General features: G+C 43.6%; 1 protein-coding gene across 2 annotated transcripts; it reads left to right on the plus strand.

Moving 5' to 3' along the window:
- Window positions 1–7,833: 7,833 nt before the first annotated feature.
- Window positions 7,834–16,480, plus strand: LOC144608921 (ras-related and estrogen-regulated growth inhibitor-like protein). Of its 2 annotated transcripts, XM_078427168.1 has the most exons (5): window positions 7,887–7,981; window positions 9,383–9,436; window positions 9,537–9,613; window positions 10,337–10,360; window positions 13,139–16,480. In XM_078427168.1, exons 1-5 carry the CDS (start codon window positions 7,933–7,935, stop codon window positions 13,538–13,540), a joined length of 606 nt encoding a protein of 201 aa, XP_078283294.1. In that variant the 5' UTR covers window positions 7,887–7,932; the 3' UTR covers window positions 13,541–16,480. The 2 variants fall into 2 exon arrangements, with proteins under 2 accessions (XP_078283293.1, XP_078283294.1); XM_078427167.1 differs by lacking the exon at window positions 10,337–10,360 and having other exon boundaries at window positions 7,834–7,981; window positions 13,112–16,480.
- The last annotated feature ends 221 nt before the right edge of the window (window positions 16,481–16,701 follow it).

The raw sequence follows: 16,701 nt of genomic DNA on the forward strand, positions 1-16,701 counted from the left end.
GTGGAGGAGACGTTTCCACCAGTGGGAGAGTCTAGGATTAGAGGTCATAACCTCAGAATTAAAGGACGTTCCTTTAGGAAGGACAGGAGGAGAAATTTCTTCAGTCAGAGGGTGGTGAATCTGTAGAATTCATTGTCACAGAAGGCTGTGGAGGCCAAGTCAATGGATATTTTTACGGCAGAGATTGATAGATTCTTGATTAGTACGGGTGTCAGGGGTTATGGGGGGAAGGCAGGAGAATGGGGTTAAGAAGGAAAGACAGATCAGCCATGATTGAACGGTGGAGTAGACTTGTTGGGCCGAATGGCCTAATTCTGTTCCTATCACTTCTGAACTTATGAACGGCAAGCTGTCAGTCCATCACTGCCTCCACTACTTCCAAAAAGTGCTAATCACCTCAGTAACTGGGGGAAAGTCTGGAAAACAGAGTTCTTTAAAATCTGGCCTCAGATATTGGGATAATGAACACAATTATTTTAAGATGGCTGGGACTGATAATCAGCTGATTGGCCAAGTTTTGAGTTGGCAGCATCATGAAATAAACAATTAAATAAAAAGAAGGGTAATGTTGACCCTGATTCTCAGCCTCCAAGGCTCACACTATCGTTAGATCTTATAATTTATTTCAAACTTACTGTTGTAGAGCTTGCTGGCTTTAAACAAGTGGACACAACATATACGGTACCAGGAAACTGATTGTTCTATATATTTCACATTCAGATCTTGTGGATAAGGGTCTTTCTTTAACAGCTTTGTAAGCAGGGTATATAACATATAACAACTACAGCATGGAAACAGGCCTGTCCGGCCCTACCAGTCCACGCCGACCATTCTCCCTGACCTAGTCTCATCTACCTGCACTCAGACCATAACCCTCTAATCCCCTCTTATCCATATACCTATCCAATTTACTCTTAAATAATAAAATCGAGCCAGCCTCCACCACTTCCACCGGAAGCCCATTCCATACAGCCACAACCCTCTGAGTAAAGAAGTTCCCCCTCATGTTACCCCTAAACCTTTGTCCCTCAATTCTGAAGCTATGTCCCCTTGTTGGAATCTTCCCCACTCTCAAAGGGAAAAGCCTACCCACGTCAACTCTGTCCGTCCCTCTCAAAATTTAAAAAACCTCTATCAAGTCCCCCCTCAACCTTCTACGCTCCAAAGAATAAAGACCCAACCTGTTCAACCTCTCTCTGTAGCCTAAGTGCTGAAACCCAGGCAACATTCTAGTAAATCTCCTCTGTACCCTCTCCATTTTGTCGACATCCTTCCTATAATTTGGCGACCAGAACTGCACACCATACTCCAGATTCGGCCTCACCAATGCCCTGTACAATTTCAACATTACATCCCAACTTCTATACTCGATGCTCTGATTTATAAAGGCAAGCATACCAAACGCCTTCTTCACCACCCTATCCACATGAGATTCCACCTTCAGGGAACAATGCACAGTTATTCCCAGATCCCTCTGTTCCATTGCATTCCTCAATTCCCTACCATTTACCCTGTACGTCCTATTTTGATTTGTCCTACCAAAATGCAGCACCTCACACTTATCAGCATTAAACTCCATCTGCCATCTTTCAGCCCACCCTTCCAAAAGGCCCAAGTCTCTCTGTAGACTTTGAAAATCTACCTCACTATCAACTACTCCACCTATCTTAGTATCATCTGCATATTTACTAATCCAATTTGCCACACCATCATCCAGATCATTAATGTAAATGACAAACAACAGTGGACCCAACACAGATCCTTGGGGCACTCCACTAGACACTGGCCTCCAACCTGACATACAATTGTCAACCGTTACCCTCTGGTATCTCCCATTCAGCCATTGTTGAATCCATCTTGCAACCTCACTATTAATACCCAACGATTTAACCTTCTTAATCAACCTTCCATGTGGAACCTTGTCAAATGCCTTACTGAAGTCCATATAGACAACATCCACAGCCTTGCCCTTATCAATTTCCCTGGTAACCTCTTCAAAAAATTCAAGAAGATTAGTCAAACATGACCTTCCAGGCACAAATCCATGTTGACTGTTTCTAATCAGGCCTTGATTATCCAAATAATTATATATATTTACACTGGATTATAATTTGTACGCGGGGATAAAAAAAATTCTGGCAGTTACAGAAAGAAATGGTTCCGTGCAGTATGATAAAAATTAGGTGACAGGGAGAAACTGAGGTGAAACTGACAATTAAAGGGAGCTTGTGTGGGAAGGAAGTGCAGATGCTGGCTTACACCGAAGATACATACAAAACCCTGGAACAACTCAGTGGGACGGGCAGCATCTCTGGAGAGAAGGAATGGGTGACGTTTCAGGTCGAGACCCTTTTATGTTACAAATAAACAAACAAATCGGGAGAACGGTACATGGCCCCTTAATCCTTTCCCCCATTTAATAAATCATGGCTGATATAATAAGCCCACGACTGGTGGCGCAGCAGTAGAGTTGCTGCCTCACAGCGCCAGAGACCCGGGTTCCATCCTGACTACAGGTGCTGTCTGTATGGAGTTTGTACGTTCTTCCCGTGACCTGCGTGGGTTCTCCCGGGTGCTCCAGGTTCCTCCCACACTCCAGACCCACAGGTTTGTGGGCTAATTGTCTTGGTAAAATTGTAAATTGTCCAGTGTTGGTAGGATAGCATTAGTGTACGGGGTGATCACTGGTTGGCGCGGACTCAATAGACAATAGACAATAGACAATAGGTGCAGGAGGAGGCCATTCGGCCCTTCGGCCCTTCGAGCTAGCACCACCATTCAATGTGATCATGGCTGATCATTCACCCGGTGGGCCAAAGGGCCTGGTTTCCACGCTGTATCTCTAAAATAAATAATATATACCCAACTCTCCAAGAATGCTTCCCAGTGCCATACATAGATTGAATGTGCAGCCATATATTTAGAAAGACTTAATGAAAGAGTTCCATTTTAATAAATTGTCCCTAGTGTGCAGGGAGTGAAGCAAAAGTGGGATAACATAGTGTGAATGGGTGGTCGGTGGACTTGGTGGGCCGAAGGGCCTACTTTCATGCTGCATGTTTCAATCAATACAAAGTCTTTAAAGTCTAGGAGATATTGATGGGAGGGGTTTAGGGAGAGAGCGTCAGACCTGATAGTGGAAAACAGTTGTGCAAAGTGAGGCAGGTCTAGATGAAATGCAAGACCAAACTCGGGGAGAAAGAGTTGAACGATTTAGATTTTTTTTTTAGATTTAGAGATACAGCGTAGAAACAGGCCCTTCGGCCCACCGGGTCCGCGCCACCCAGCGATCCCCACACACTAACACTATCCTACACACACTAGGGACAATTTTTTTTTACACATTTGCCCAGCCAATTAACCTACATACCTGAACGTCTTTGGAGTGTGGGAGGAAACCGAAGCTCTCGGAGAAAACCCACACAGGTCACGGGGAGAACGTACAAACTCCGTACAGACGGCGCCCGTAGTCAGGATCGAACCTGAGTCTCCGGCGCTGCATTCGCTGTAAGGCAGCAACTCTACCGCTGCGCCACCGTGCTGCCCACTTTGCAGGGTGGTATTAGCTAGTTTTAGTTTAGTTTAGAGATGCAGCATGGAAACAGGACCTTTGACTGACAGAGTCCATCCCGACCAGCGATCCCCATATACTGCCACTCTCCAACACAGTGGGGACAATTTACAAATATTACCGAAGCCAAATTAACCGACAGACCTGAACGTTATTGCAGTGTGGGAGGAAACCGGGGCACCCAGAGAGAACCCACGCGGTCACAGGGAGAACAGTCATAATTGATCCCGGGTCTCTGGCGCTGTGAGGCAGCAACTCTACCGCTGCACCATCGTACTGCCCGAATGATGTTGAACAGGCTTTTGATTGAGCTTGATGCAGTTAATGGAGGGATGAAGGTCAGCCAGGAGAACCTCATTACTTACACTCCCTTGATTTCACTACACAATCCTACATATTTTTCCCTTTCATGTGTTTTCCAATTCCCTTTTCAAAGCAAAATATTGTACGTTAACTCAGACAAAATAAATTGTAAAGGAAGATTAATTTCTTCAGCCTTTGTTTCTTTTCTCATTACGTGACAACGATGTCCATGAGTTACCGAGTAATTGGAGACGACTCTAAACTGTGGATCCAATGGGAATGGGCACTGACAGAAACCTGATGATATCAATGTTGCAATGATTCAATGAGACTTTAAGTCACATGCACTCAGGTACAGTGAAATGCTTCGTTTTGCATTCAACCCGGTAAAACCACACAGCAGACCAGCGGCAGCTGTGCGCCAGAGACCAAGGTTTGATCCTGACCCTGGGCGCTACCCATGTGACGTTTGCACATTCTCCCTGTGACCACGTGGGTTTCCTCCCACGTCACAAATGTGTCTGGGTTTGTAGAATAATTGGCCTCTGTAAATTGCCCTCTAGTGTGTAGGATAAGACAGTGGGATAACATAGAACCAGCATGATAGACATCTACAAACCCGGACACCTTTGTGACGTGGGAGGAAACCCACACTGCAAAGACGTACATGTCTGTTGGTTAATTTGGCTTTGGCAAAATGTGTAAATTGTCCCCACTGTGTTGGAGAGTGGCAGTATATGGGGATCGCTGGTCGGCGTGGACTCTGTGGGCCAAAGGTCCTGTTTCCGTGCTGCATCTCTAAACTAAACTAAAACTCAGCTATATCACCCTGCAATCGTTCAACTCTTTCTCCCCGAGTTCAGTCTTGCATTTCATCTAGAGCTGCCCCACCAAATCCACACTGACCAGTGATCCCTGCACATTTACACTAGCCTGCACACTCTGGGGACAATTTTACACTTACACCAAGCCAATTAACCTACATACCTGCACGTCTTTGGAGTGTGGGAGGAAACCGAAGATCTCGGAGAAAACCCACGCAGGTCACGGGGAGAAGGTACAAACTCCGCACAGACAGCACCCGTAGTCGGGATCGAACCCGGGTCTCTGGAGCTGTAAGGCAGTAGCTCTACTGCTACCGTTTTCTGAGCTATGTTCCTATTATCACCACCATTTTCACTTGCCTGAAGAGTCTCGACCCAAAACGTCACCCATTCCTCCTGTCCCGAGATGCTGCCTGACCCGCTGAGTTACTCCAGCATTTTGTGCCTGCCTTCGATTTAAACCAGCATCTGCAGTTTTTTTTCCGACATGTTTTCACTTGCCTACGGTTTACAGCCTGCCTGACAAGATCCCACGTGGAAAACTGGTCCATAAGATTTGGACACATGGGTTCTGAGGGAAGTTGGTAAATTGGATCCAAAGTCGACATGTTGTAGATGATGGTTGTCTTTATCATTGGATGCCAGCGATAAGTGGGATGTACAGGGATTCAGCTGGGACTCTTGTTATCGCTAATATACATGAACAGTTTGGATGTGGATAAAGGAGGTATGATCATATTAATGAGGCTCGAGGATTCAGCATGAACTGTAGGGGCCCAGGGAGTAGTGAGGAGCAGAGACTTTGGAATGCAAGTCCAGAGACCTTTCAAGATAGCAACACAAGTAGATAAAGTAGTGTAAGCAAATAACTGCAGATGCTGGTACAAATCAAAGGTATTTATTTCACAAAATGCTGGAGTAACTCAGCGGGTCAGGCAGCATCTCAGGAGAGAAGGAATGGGTGACGTTTCAGGTCGAGACCCTTCTTCAGACTGATGTCAGGGGAGGACGGGCAAAGGAATGATATAGATGGAGACAGGAAGATAGAGGGAGAACTGGGATGGGGAGGGGAAGAGAGGGACAGAGGAACTATCTAAAGTTGGAGAAGTCAATGTTCATACCGCTGGGCTGCAAGCTGCCCAAGCGAAATATGAGGTGCTGTTCCTCCAATTTCCGGTGGGCCTCACTATGGCACTGGAGGAGGCCCATGGCAGAAAGGTCAGACTGGGAGTGGGAGGGGGAGTTGAAGTGCTCAGCCACCGGGAGATCAGGTTGGTTAAGGCGGACTGAGCAAAGGTGTTGAGTTTATTCAGGGTCAGTTTCTTTCCATCTGTTATCAGGCAACCAAACCATCCAACCAACAACTGGAGAGCAGTCCTGAACTACTATCTATCTCACTGGAGACCCTTGGACTATCTTTACTGGGTTTATCTTGCACTAAACGTTGTTGGCGTTATTCCCTTTATCATGTATCTGTACGCTGTGAATGGCTTGATTGTAATCCAGTATTGTCTTTCCGCTGACTGGTTAGAATGCAACAAAAGCTTCACAGGTACCACACAAAAGGTACACGTGACAATAAATTAAACTTAAACTCAAACTCAAACTCAAACTTGATCAAGAAGGCATTGTGGGATGTTGGCCTTCATTAGTTGGGGGATTAAATAAACGAGCAGGGAGATTATGAAACATTGGTCGGATACTGAGTGCAGTTCTGACCGTGCGATAGGAAGGAAGCAATGTTGCTGGAGAGGGTTCAGAGATTCACCCAGAGATTGGTTGGGATGGAATACTTATGGGGAGAGGATGAACAGGCTAGGACTGTTTTCTCTGGTGTGGAAAACTGGCATAATTAAGGTGCATAAAATAATGATGAGTGTAGATAGAGAAGACTGCATTGTAGATCAATGTAAAGGACATAGATTCAAGTTGAGGGGGGAAGAGATTGAGAGGGGATCGGACTCCTAGTTCAGTTGAGTTTATTGTCACGTGTACCGAGGTACAGTGAAAAGCTTTTGTTGCGTGCTAACCAGTCAGCGGAAAGATAATACATGATTATATTGGAACCATTTACAGTGTAGAGATGCATGATAAGGGAATAACGTTTAGTGCAAAATAAGCCAGTAGAGTATAATCAAAGAATGAAACATAGAAACATAGAAAATAGGTGCAGGAGTAGGCCATTCGGCCCTTCGAGCCTGCACCTCCATTCAATATGATCATGGCTGATTATCCAACTCAGTATCCTGTACCTGCCTTCTCTCCATACCCCCTGATCCCTTTAGCCACAAGGGCCACATCTAACTCCCTCTTAAATATAGCCAATGAACTGGCCTCAACTACTTTCTGTGGCAGAGAATTCCACAGATTCACCACTCTCTGTGTGAAGAAATGTTTTCTCATCTCGGTCCTAAAAGACTTCCCCCTTATCCTTAAGCTTTGACCCCTGGTTCTGGACTTCCCCAACATCGGGAACAATCTTCCCGCATCTAGCCTCTCCAACCCCTTAAGAATTTTATATGTTTCTATAAGATCCCCCCTCAGTCTTCTAAACTCCAGCGAGTATAAGCCTAGTCTATCCAGTCTTTCTTCATATGAAAGTCCTGCCATCCCAGGGATAGTCCAAGGGTCAACAATTCTTTCCCTGTTTGGCTCTCAAAGCTCTCAAATCTCTCAATTTAGATAACAAATGACAATGAGAAATTGCCATGATGCGTTACTTGAATGTTGTCCAAATAATCCTTTCTAAGTACAGTCCAGAGGGATAAAAATAAGAAATGTTTCTTGACTTTTATCAGTACGGAGTTAATAATAGCTTCACAGACATGTGTTATTCAGAATATTTCCAAGTTCTTTTTCCTTGAAAAAACCATTTCCTCGCAAGTCTGGAGGGATGTTTCAAATGCAGCATTCTGCAGAAATAACGTTAAAAAACGCAACCAAATTTTTCAGTGAAAAGCATTTCTTCTCTCTGAGTTCTGGTGAACTTGGATCTTTTCATGTGTTAGTGACACCAGCAGGGGGCTGTGGTTTCTGATCGCTGAATCTCTCTCTCTCTCTCTCTCCCTTTCCTCTTTATATATCAAACAGCAGCCGTCTCGTCCACAGTTCAGTTCAATTCGGAGAGCAGGAGAGATGTGGGCTGATCTTAAGCTAAAAGCTGCAAACAGTTCTATACATTCCCACCATGAACGTGAAACACTTGCTCCGACAACTATCCCACCTCCGTCGAGAATGGAGGCTAATGTTGTGGTGCTGGGAGCAGACAACGTTGGAAAATCTGGTATGTATATCAGCACATTGTCTATTTATTGCACTACTATTGACCATTCATGTATTTGTCAGTTTTATTTAATCATTCATTTTAAAATATATATATATATTATATAATTTTATATATAATGGATATAATTTTTATAAGTAATATAATATATATAATTTTATATTTTATATGTGTTATATATAAGTTAAAAAATATATATGTATAAACTTATACTCATATATATATATATATAAAAAGTTTTACATATTTATATAAAAGTTCCATGTGTATATGCACATATATGTTTATATATGAATTATATATATATGTATAAACATTCTCACAGTATAAAAAGTTATACACATATACAAAAGTTCCATGTGTATATACACACATATATATATGTGTGTGCATGTGTGTGTGTGGGTATAAACATACTAATTGTATAAAAAGTTATACACATATACAAAAGTTCCATATGTATATACACATATGTATTTGTATGAATTTTATATATATGTATAAACTTACTCATATCTATAAAAAGTTAGACATATATATAAAAGTTCATGTGTATATATATATATTTATATATGAATTTTATATGTGTGTATAAACATACTCATTGTATAAAACATTATACACATATACAAAAGTTTCATACTTATATACACATATATTTATATATGAATTTTATATGTGTGTATAAACATACTCATTATATAAAAAGTTATACGTGTATATAAAAGTTCCATATGCATATACACATATATATTTATGTATGAATTATATATATGTGTATAAACGTATACTCATATATCCATAAAGAGTTATACATATATATAAAAGTTCCTTATGTATATACACATATATAGTTATATATGAATTTTATATATGTGTATAAACTTATACTCATATAAATATATAAAATATATATGAAAGTTATATATCAAAGGTATATAACACCCAAAAGTATACATATACAAAATGCAAAGTATAAATGTGAAGAAAGGAACTGCAGATGCTGGTTTAAACTGAAGATAGACACAAAATGCTGGTCTGAAGAAGGGTATCGACCCGAAACGTCACCCATTCCTTCTCTCCTGAGATGCTGCCTGACCTGCTGAGCTACTCCAGCATTTTGTGAATAAATACCTTCGATTTGTACCAGCATCTGCAGTTATTTTCTTACACAAAATGCTGGAGTAAGTCAGCTCAGGCAGCATCTCTGGAGAGGTGACGTTTTGGGTCGTGACTCCTCTTTAGACTAGGAGTTGTATAAATATATATACAGATGTATTTCGTTGTTCTGTTTCAGGACATATTACAGTAAAACACTCTTGACTCTTGACTCTTGAGAACAGAAGCAAACTGAAACATTTGCCCAGTTCTGATTTTAATCAATTTGCTTGTGCTTTGCAGCTTTAACTGTTCGGTTTTTAACAAGGCGATTCATTGGTGAATACGGAGACATAGGTAAACATTATACTTACAATCATTCATTTGCTTTCAAACTTTTTTTCGTTGTTGTTGTTGTTGAAAGACTGTGTTTATATGGAGTTTATTTCTATTCTAGAATCAGTCTACAATCACAATGTTACTGTTGCTGGGACACATGTCACTTTCAATATTTGGGATTCACCATTTGCTCAGGTAAACGTCACCCATTCCTTCTCTCCCGAGATGCTGCCTGACCTGCTGAGTTACTCCAGCATTTTGTGAATAAATCGATTTGTACCAGCATCTGCAGTTATTTTCTTATAAGTGATTTAAGGGATGGTTATCTCGGCTGTTTTCTGTTAGAACTTGCTACAGTGTGTAGGATACAGTGCGATACGATAATTATTATCCCAATGGTGTCAAGTTAGGAAAAAGGGACGTACAACGAGATCTGGGTGTCCTAGTGCATCAGTCACTGAAAGGAAGCATGCAGGTACAGCAGGCAGTGAAGAAAGCCAATGGAATGTTGGCCTTCATAACAAGAGGAGTTGAGTATAGGAGCAAAGAGGTCCTTCTGCAGTTGTATAGGGCCCTAGTGAGACCGCACCTGGATTACTGTGTGCAGTTTTGGTCTCCAAATTTGAGGAAGGATATTCTTGCTATTGAGGGCGTGCAGCGTACGTTCACTAGGTTAATTCCCGGAATGGCGGTACTGTCGTATGTTGAAAGACTGGAGCGACTAGGCTTGTACGCACTGGAATTTAGAAGGATGAGAGGGGATCTTATTGAAACATATAAGATTATTAAGGAGTTGGACACGTTAGAGGCAGGAAACATGTTCCCAATGTTGGGGGAGTCCAGAACCAGGGGCCACAGTTTAAGAATAAGGGGTAGGCCATTTAGAACGGAGATGAGGAAAAACTTTTTCAGTCAGAGAGTTGTAAATCTGTGGAATTCTCTGCCTCAGAAGGCAGTGGAGGCCAATTCTCTGAATGCTTTCAAGAGAGAGCTAGATAGAGCTCTTAAGGATGGCGGAGTCAGGGGGTATGGGGAGAAGGCAGGAACGGGGTACTGATTGAGAATGATCAGCCATGATCACATTGAATGGTGGTGCTGGCTCGAAGGGCCGAATGGCCTCCTCCTGCACCTATTGTCTATTGACTGTTAAAGCAAACCATCCATTCTCTGTACGTACAATGGGCTGCTTCTTAATGTAGTAAGAATGTTCAAGACACCTATACACCTATTGTCTATTGTCTACTGTCTATTGTTCTGAATGTTCTTAATCAGTAGATACTATCAGGTCCTTAGTTCCTTTAAAATCTAAGTAACAAGTTCAATTGTCATGCATTAATATTGGAAGCAAGCACCACCATACCCTTGATGGAATATTAACCAGCTCCCAGTTTCGATGGCAAATACACCTATTTACCGTCCCTCCCAATGTCCTAAATAACTGCAACAAGATATTCATTGTCCTAATAAACTTGGTTCAAACATTTTATTTGGCTTTAAAATTCCTGGTGATCTAATGGATGAATTTACCAGCTAGCACAATATATTTGGTCCATATTCTCTAGGAATAAGGGAGAGATAATCTCTGATATTAGCGATTGAGGGGTGATTTTTGAAAGAGTCTGCAGTCGATAATAGACAATTAAGTATGCAAATCTGCCGTGAACGTTGATTTTTCTCATTTCAAGTAACCCCTGGATTCCCTCCCTCCCCCTCTCCACCACCCAGGTCACCCTGCTAGTCCCACTGTTTACATCCTTGTATCCCTCAATCCTTGTATCCCAAGGATGATCCTTGTATCATCCTTGATTCTCCACCCTTTGTTATCACCTCTTCCCTAACCAACAATGGGCCATTGTGGGCTCCACCCTTCCTTGGTCATCAGTTGCCGGCCCTGCTTTGTTCTGGCCTTTTCCTACCTCCAGTTCCCTCCTACTTTCAGTCGGAAGAAGTGGTCCCGACCCGAAACGTCACCCATCCTTTTGTTCCAGAGATGCTGCCCGACCCTCCGAATTACTCCAGTGTAGATGCTGCCCGACCCTCGGGAGCCGCCACTCCAGACACTTTGTGTCTATCCTTATGCAAATCTTCTGTTTTACCTTGCTCCTCCACAAACTTCACCATACAGCTACTTGCATGTTATCCCTGGGACTGACGTGATTGTAAGAGCACGGCACACATCCGGAAATCCATTAAACTGCTTGAAAAAAATATAAGGAATTGTCCATTCAGGAGCATGGTGAATTTTAGTCACTTCCAACACAGTTCTTTGCCATGTAACTTTGCTTTTACAAAAATTAAATTTTTTTGATATTGTTGGATTTTTTAAAAAAAAATCACATTACCCTCTGTCTCTCAATCTTTCTGTCGATCCCATTTGTTTTGCCATCTCTTTCTTTTGCTCTCAATACATGGCCTGCAATTAAATGCTCTAAAGCATGCCCATGAAGTCTGGGCGATGGAGAGTGATTATCAGAACCCTGTTGTCCAAGGAGAGACCGTGGAACAAGGAGAAGGAATTGAGGCAGAAAGTCCGAGTAAAGAGTTTTGAATAAAAGGTTCGCGGCGGTAGAGTTGCTGCCTTACGGCGCCAGAGATCCTGACCAAGAGTGTATCCAACAAATCATCCGCCAACATTTCCGTCACCTACAACGGGACCCCACCACTGGCCACATCTTCCCATCCCCTCCCCTTTCAGCGTTCTGCAGAGACCGTTCCCTCCGTAACTCCCTGGTCCACTCGTCCCTTCCTACCCAAACCACCCCATCCCCGGGCACTTTCCCCTGCAAATGCACGAGATTCAACAACTGTCCCTTTACCTCCCCCCTCAACTCCATCCAAGGACCCAAACAGTCTTTCCAGGTGAGACGTAGGTTCACCTGCACCTCCTCCAACCTCATCTATTGCATCCGCTGCTCTAGATGTCAACTTATTTACATCGGCGAAACCAAACGCAGGCTCAGCGATCGCTTCGCTCAACACCTGCGCTCGGTCCGCATTAACCAATCTGATCTCTCGGTGGCTGAGCACTTCAACTCCCCCTCCCATTCCCAGTCTGACCTTTCTGTCATGGGCCGCCTCCAGTGCCATACTGAGGCCCACCGGAAATTGGAGGAACAGCACCTCATATTTCGCTTGGGCAGCTTGCAGCCCAGCGGTATGAACATTGACCTCCAACTTTAGATAGTTCCTCTGTCCCTCTCTTCCCCTCCACTAACCAGATCTCACTCTATCTTCCTGTCTCCACCTATATCCTTCCTTTGTCCCGCCCCCCTGACATCAGTCTGAAGAAGGGTCTCGACCCGAAACGTCGCCCATTCCTTCTCTCCTGAGATGCTGCCTGACCTGCTGAGTTACTCCAGCATTTTGTGAATAAATACCTTCGATTTGTACCAGCATCTGCAGTTATTTTCTTACACTGACCAAGAGCGCTGTCTGTACGGAGTTTGTACGTTCTCCCCGTGACCACGTGGGTTTTCTCTGGGTGCTCCGGTTTCCTCCCACACTCCAAAGACGTACAGGTTTGTAAGTTAGTTGGCTTTGGTAAAATAGTAAATGGTCCCTAATGTGTGCAGGATAGTGTTAGTGTGCGGGGATCGCTGGTCAGCGTGGACTTGAAGGACCTGTTTACGTGTTGTTTGCCTGAACTAAACTAAACCAAACTAAACTAAAGTTAGCTCTCTGCTTCTTTTGAAGGATCGACTGAATATTAACTGTGGAAAGGAGAAACAGATCCAGTGGGCAGATGGTTTCGTGTTAGTCTACAGCATCTGTGACCGGGCCAGTTTTAACATCGTTCGGCAGCAGATCCAGCTCATCAAGTCAATGAAAGATTACCCTGGCACCCTGCGAGCTCCCATCGTCATCGTGGGCAACAAGAGGGACCTGTGTCACTGTCGAACCGTCTCCAGTGAGGAGGGGAGACTCCTGGCTCTGGCAACCCACTGTGGCTTCTGTGAGATCTCCACTGCGGAGACCTACCACGGCGTGCTGGTGGCCTTCCACAGTCTGGTGGACAGAATCAAGGAGGCCAAGATGCTGACTGTCAGGAAGCCAGCCGGGATCAAGAGCATTGTGCGCAGTATGTCGGCTGTGTTCACGAGAAGGAGAACAGATTCCCTGTGAACCTGCCTCCACATCCACCGCACAGCACTGCTGGTTTAGCTTGGACTCTGGCCTCAAGTTACATTGCATTCTTACTCGCAAGGTTTACATCTGAGGTCACGGTTTATTTTCATTTTGGGGACTTTTTTTAAAAGTCCTTTTCTCCTCTCCCACAGTTTGTGGGGGCTGGTGGAGCTGAATGTCAGGCCGCACCTAATGTGGCAGCCCCACTGAGAAACGTGGCTGATTCTCCATGTTCAAAGTGGCTCATTTGGCCAGTGCGTTCATCCACACATTATAGAATGGATGGAGATCATTCTCGTCCGTCCTCAGCACCCATCCACACATTGTTCAATGAATGAAGAGTACTGCAGCCTACTCTCAACTCCTATCCACACACTACACAATGGATGGAGACCAAGCACAGGTACTATTCCTGGTTCCCTCCCCCACACCCTCTCCCCAATGGGTCTAAACTGCCTGCAGTTTCAGAATTGAGTGCAGATGAGGGGTGAAATCTGATACCTATTCTACTAGATTACCATTTACCCACCAAACTGCAGAAGATTATCCCAAACGTTTAGTTCTAAGAGACTAGCCCATTTTCCCTCGACTTTGACGAACTCTCGGATATAGACACACTTAAGCGCAGGCTCGGCGATCATTTCGCCGAACACCTCCGCTCAGTCCGCCTTAACCTACCTGATCTCCCGGTGGCTCAGCACTTTAACTCCCCCTCCCATTTACAATCTGACCTTTCTGTCCTGGGCCTCCTCCATCATCAGAGTGAGGCCCAGCACAAATTGGAGGAACAGCACCTCATATTTCGCTTGGGTAGCTTACACCCCAGCGGTATGAACATTGACTTCTCTAACTTCAAGTAGCCCTTGCTTTCCCTCTCTCTCCATCCCCTCCCCCTTCCCAGTTCTCCCACCAGTCTTACTGTCTCCGACTACATTCTATCTCTGTCCCGTCCACTCCCCTGACATCAGCCTGAAGAAGGGTCTCGACCCGAAACGTCACCCATTCCTTCTCTCCAGAGATGCTGCCTGTCCCTCTGAGTTACTCCAGCATTTTATGTCTACCTTCGATTTAAACCAGCATCTGTAGTTCTTTCCTACACACTTAACCTCCTCATCAATTGAGGCTATTGGTTGGTTGGCTACTATTAAACCCACATGGTTTAAACCAGGTAAATGTTTCTAAGCCTGTGTCATTAGGTTTCATTTTACAAGTATTGTATTTAATAATGCAGTACTTATTAAATAAGTATTTAATCCAATACTTATTTGGATGAATAACCCCAGTAACACACTTCTTAATTAGTACCTTACAATGTGGTGAGGTAGTATTTTGAGACTTGTATTTTCAGACTTGTTCGATTGGCTGAATTGAGCATTTTTAAGTGCCAATCTTGATTTAACAGTTTATAAATGATTTAAATGATAAATTAATACTTTGCCTAAAGTGCATTTTGGTAAAGTGCAGTACTTTGTTCAACGGTTGTTACTTCCTGTGAAGTGTGAACCATTTGTGGGCGATGTTGCCTTGTTTTCCTCGATTCGCTGTGAATGGATGAGGTGGAGTCACTAACTTACTCGATGTCGTGGGGCCAAGCTGTTCCCTTCTCCACTCTCGAAAAGGCCTCACCATCTCAATGACAAGATCAGCCCGAGACAGCCCATTCAACCACCCTTCTTCCATTCAAAGCACTGATGTTCTCACCAAACCCATTGCTACGTTTAATTGTTTCATAAATAATCGCAAGGATTTTGTCACCTTTGACCCACCTGGACATTTACTCCTCACCTGGGGTTTTTTGCGAAACAAAGAATTTGCTGGTATACATATAACAGTTTATGCACATTATAGTCTGCACATCAATTTAGTTTTCAACTTTGTAGAGGTGACAGTCCGGTTTGGCACAGGCATTGTGGGCCGAAGGGCCTGTTGTTGTGCCTCACTGTTCTGTGTTCCAGTACACCATACTGGGACTGAACATCCCAAGAAGGCATTGCTCCTCATGTTAATTAGGAGTCAATAGGTTTTTAGATATTGAGGGAATCTGGGAAAATGGGATTAATGCAAGTAAGTGGCGTTGTGGTAAATGATCAACAATGGTCACAATGAGTGACCAAGGGCGGCATGGTGGTGCAGCGGTAGAGTTGCTGCTTTACAACTCTTGCAGCGCCGGAGACCCGGGTTTGATCCCGACTGTATCTCTAAACTAAACTAAACTAAACTAAACTAAACTAAATTGAGTGCTGGAAGAGGCACGAGAGGCTAAAAGGGCGATTCCTGCTCCGACTTGTTATGATCTGCGCTTTCAGTTCAGTTTCTTTTCTATCTAATTCAGTTTAGTTTATTGTCACGTGTACCGAGGTACAGTTGGTCTTTGCATCAGGCCAATGAAGCCCACCCCTTGTGTGATTCTCCTAGTGTGTGTAGGATGGTGTTAGTGTGCGGGGATCGCTGGTCGGCGCGGACCCGGTGGGCCGAAGGGTCTGTTTCCGCGCTGTATCTCTAAACTAAACTATAAACTAAACTAAACAAAACTAAACTAAACTAAACTAAACTAAACTAAACTACTTTGATAAGGGATGGGCTTTATTGGCCTGATGACCTTTGTCTCTGCTCTCAATGATTCTTATGGTGTCTAGAGGAGGACCATCATGCTAAGAGATCACACAGAGCTCCTGCAAACATTCAAACACCATTCAGCTTTTGCTTGACATGAAACAGTTTGGGGAAGAGAAACATCTATCTTCTTTAAACAGTTTCTCTCTGGATCTCCCGCAACCAATTTATAGAATCTGGTCAAAGATAAATAGTATCTATGAAGTGACTGCGGTAATAATATATAAAAATGTCAAATGTAACTTTTATATTGTAAATATGCAGGTTTTTATGCAAAGATGGTGTAACGCTTTATCGAGTGGTTTATTTTATTCAATGCGCTGCTGAGACTAATTTGTGAACAATAAAGTTTCTCACTTGTGAACAGATATGTGCCCCTTGTTTTCCTTTTCTCCTGAACCTGTGTGGTGAATAAAATGTCAAACATAAGGTCATAAGTGATAGGAGTAGAATTAGGCCATTCGGCCCATCAAGTCTACTCCGCCATTCAATCATGGCTGATCTATCTCCCCCTCCTAACCCCATTCTCCTGCCTTCTCCCCATA

Source organism: Rhinoraja longicauda, chromosome 33 (assembly GCF_053455715.1).
Source record: "Rhinoraja longicauda isolate Sanriku21f chromosome 33, sRhiLon1.1, whole genome shotgun sequence".
Taxonomy (NCBI): domain Eukaryota; kingdom Metazoa; phylum Chordata; class Chondrichthyes; order Rajiformes; family Arhynchobatidae; genus Rhinoraja; species Rhinoraja longicauda.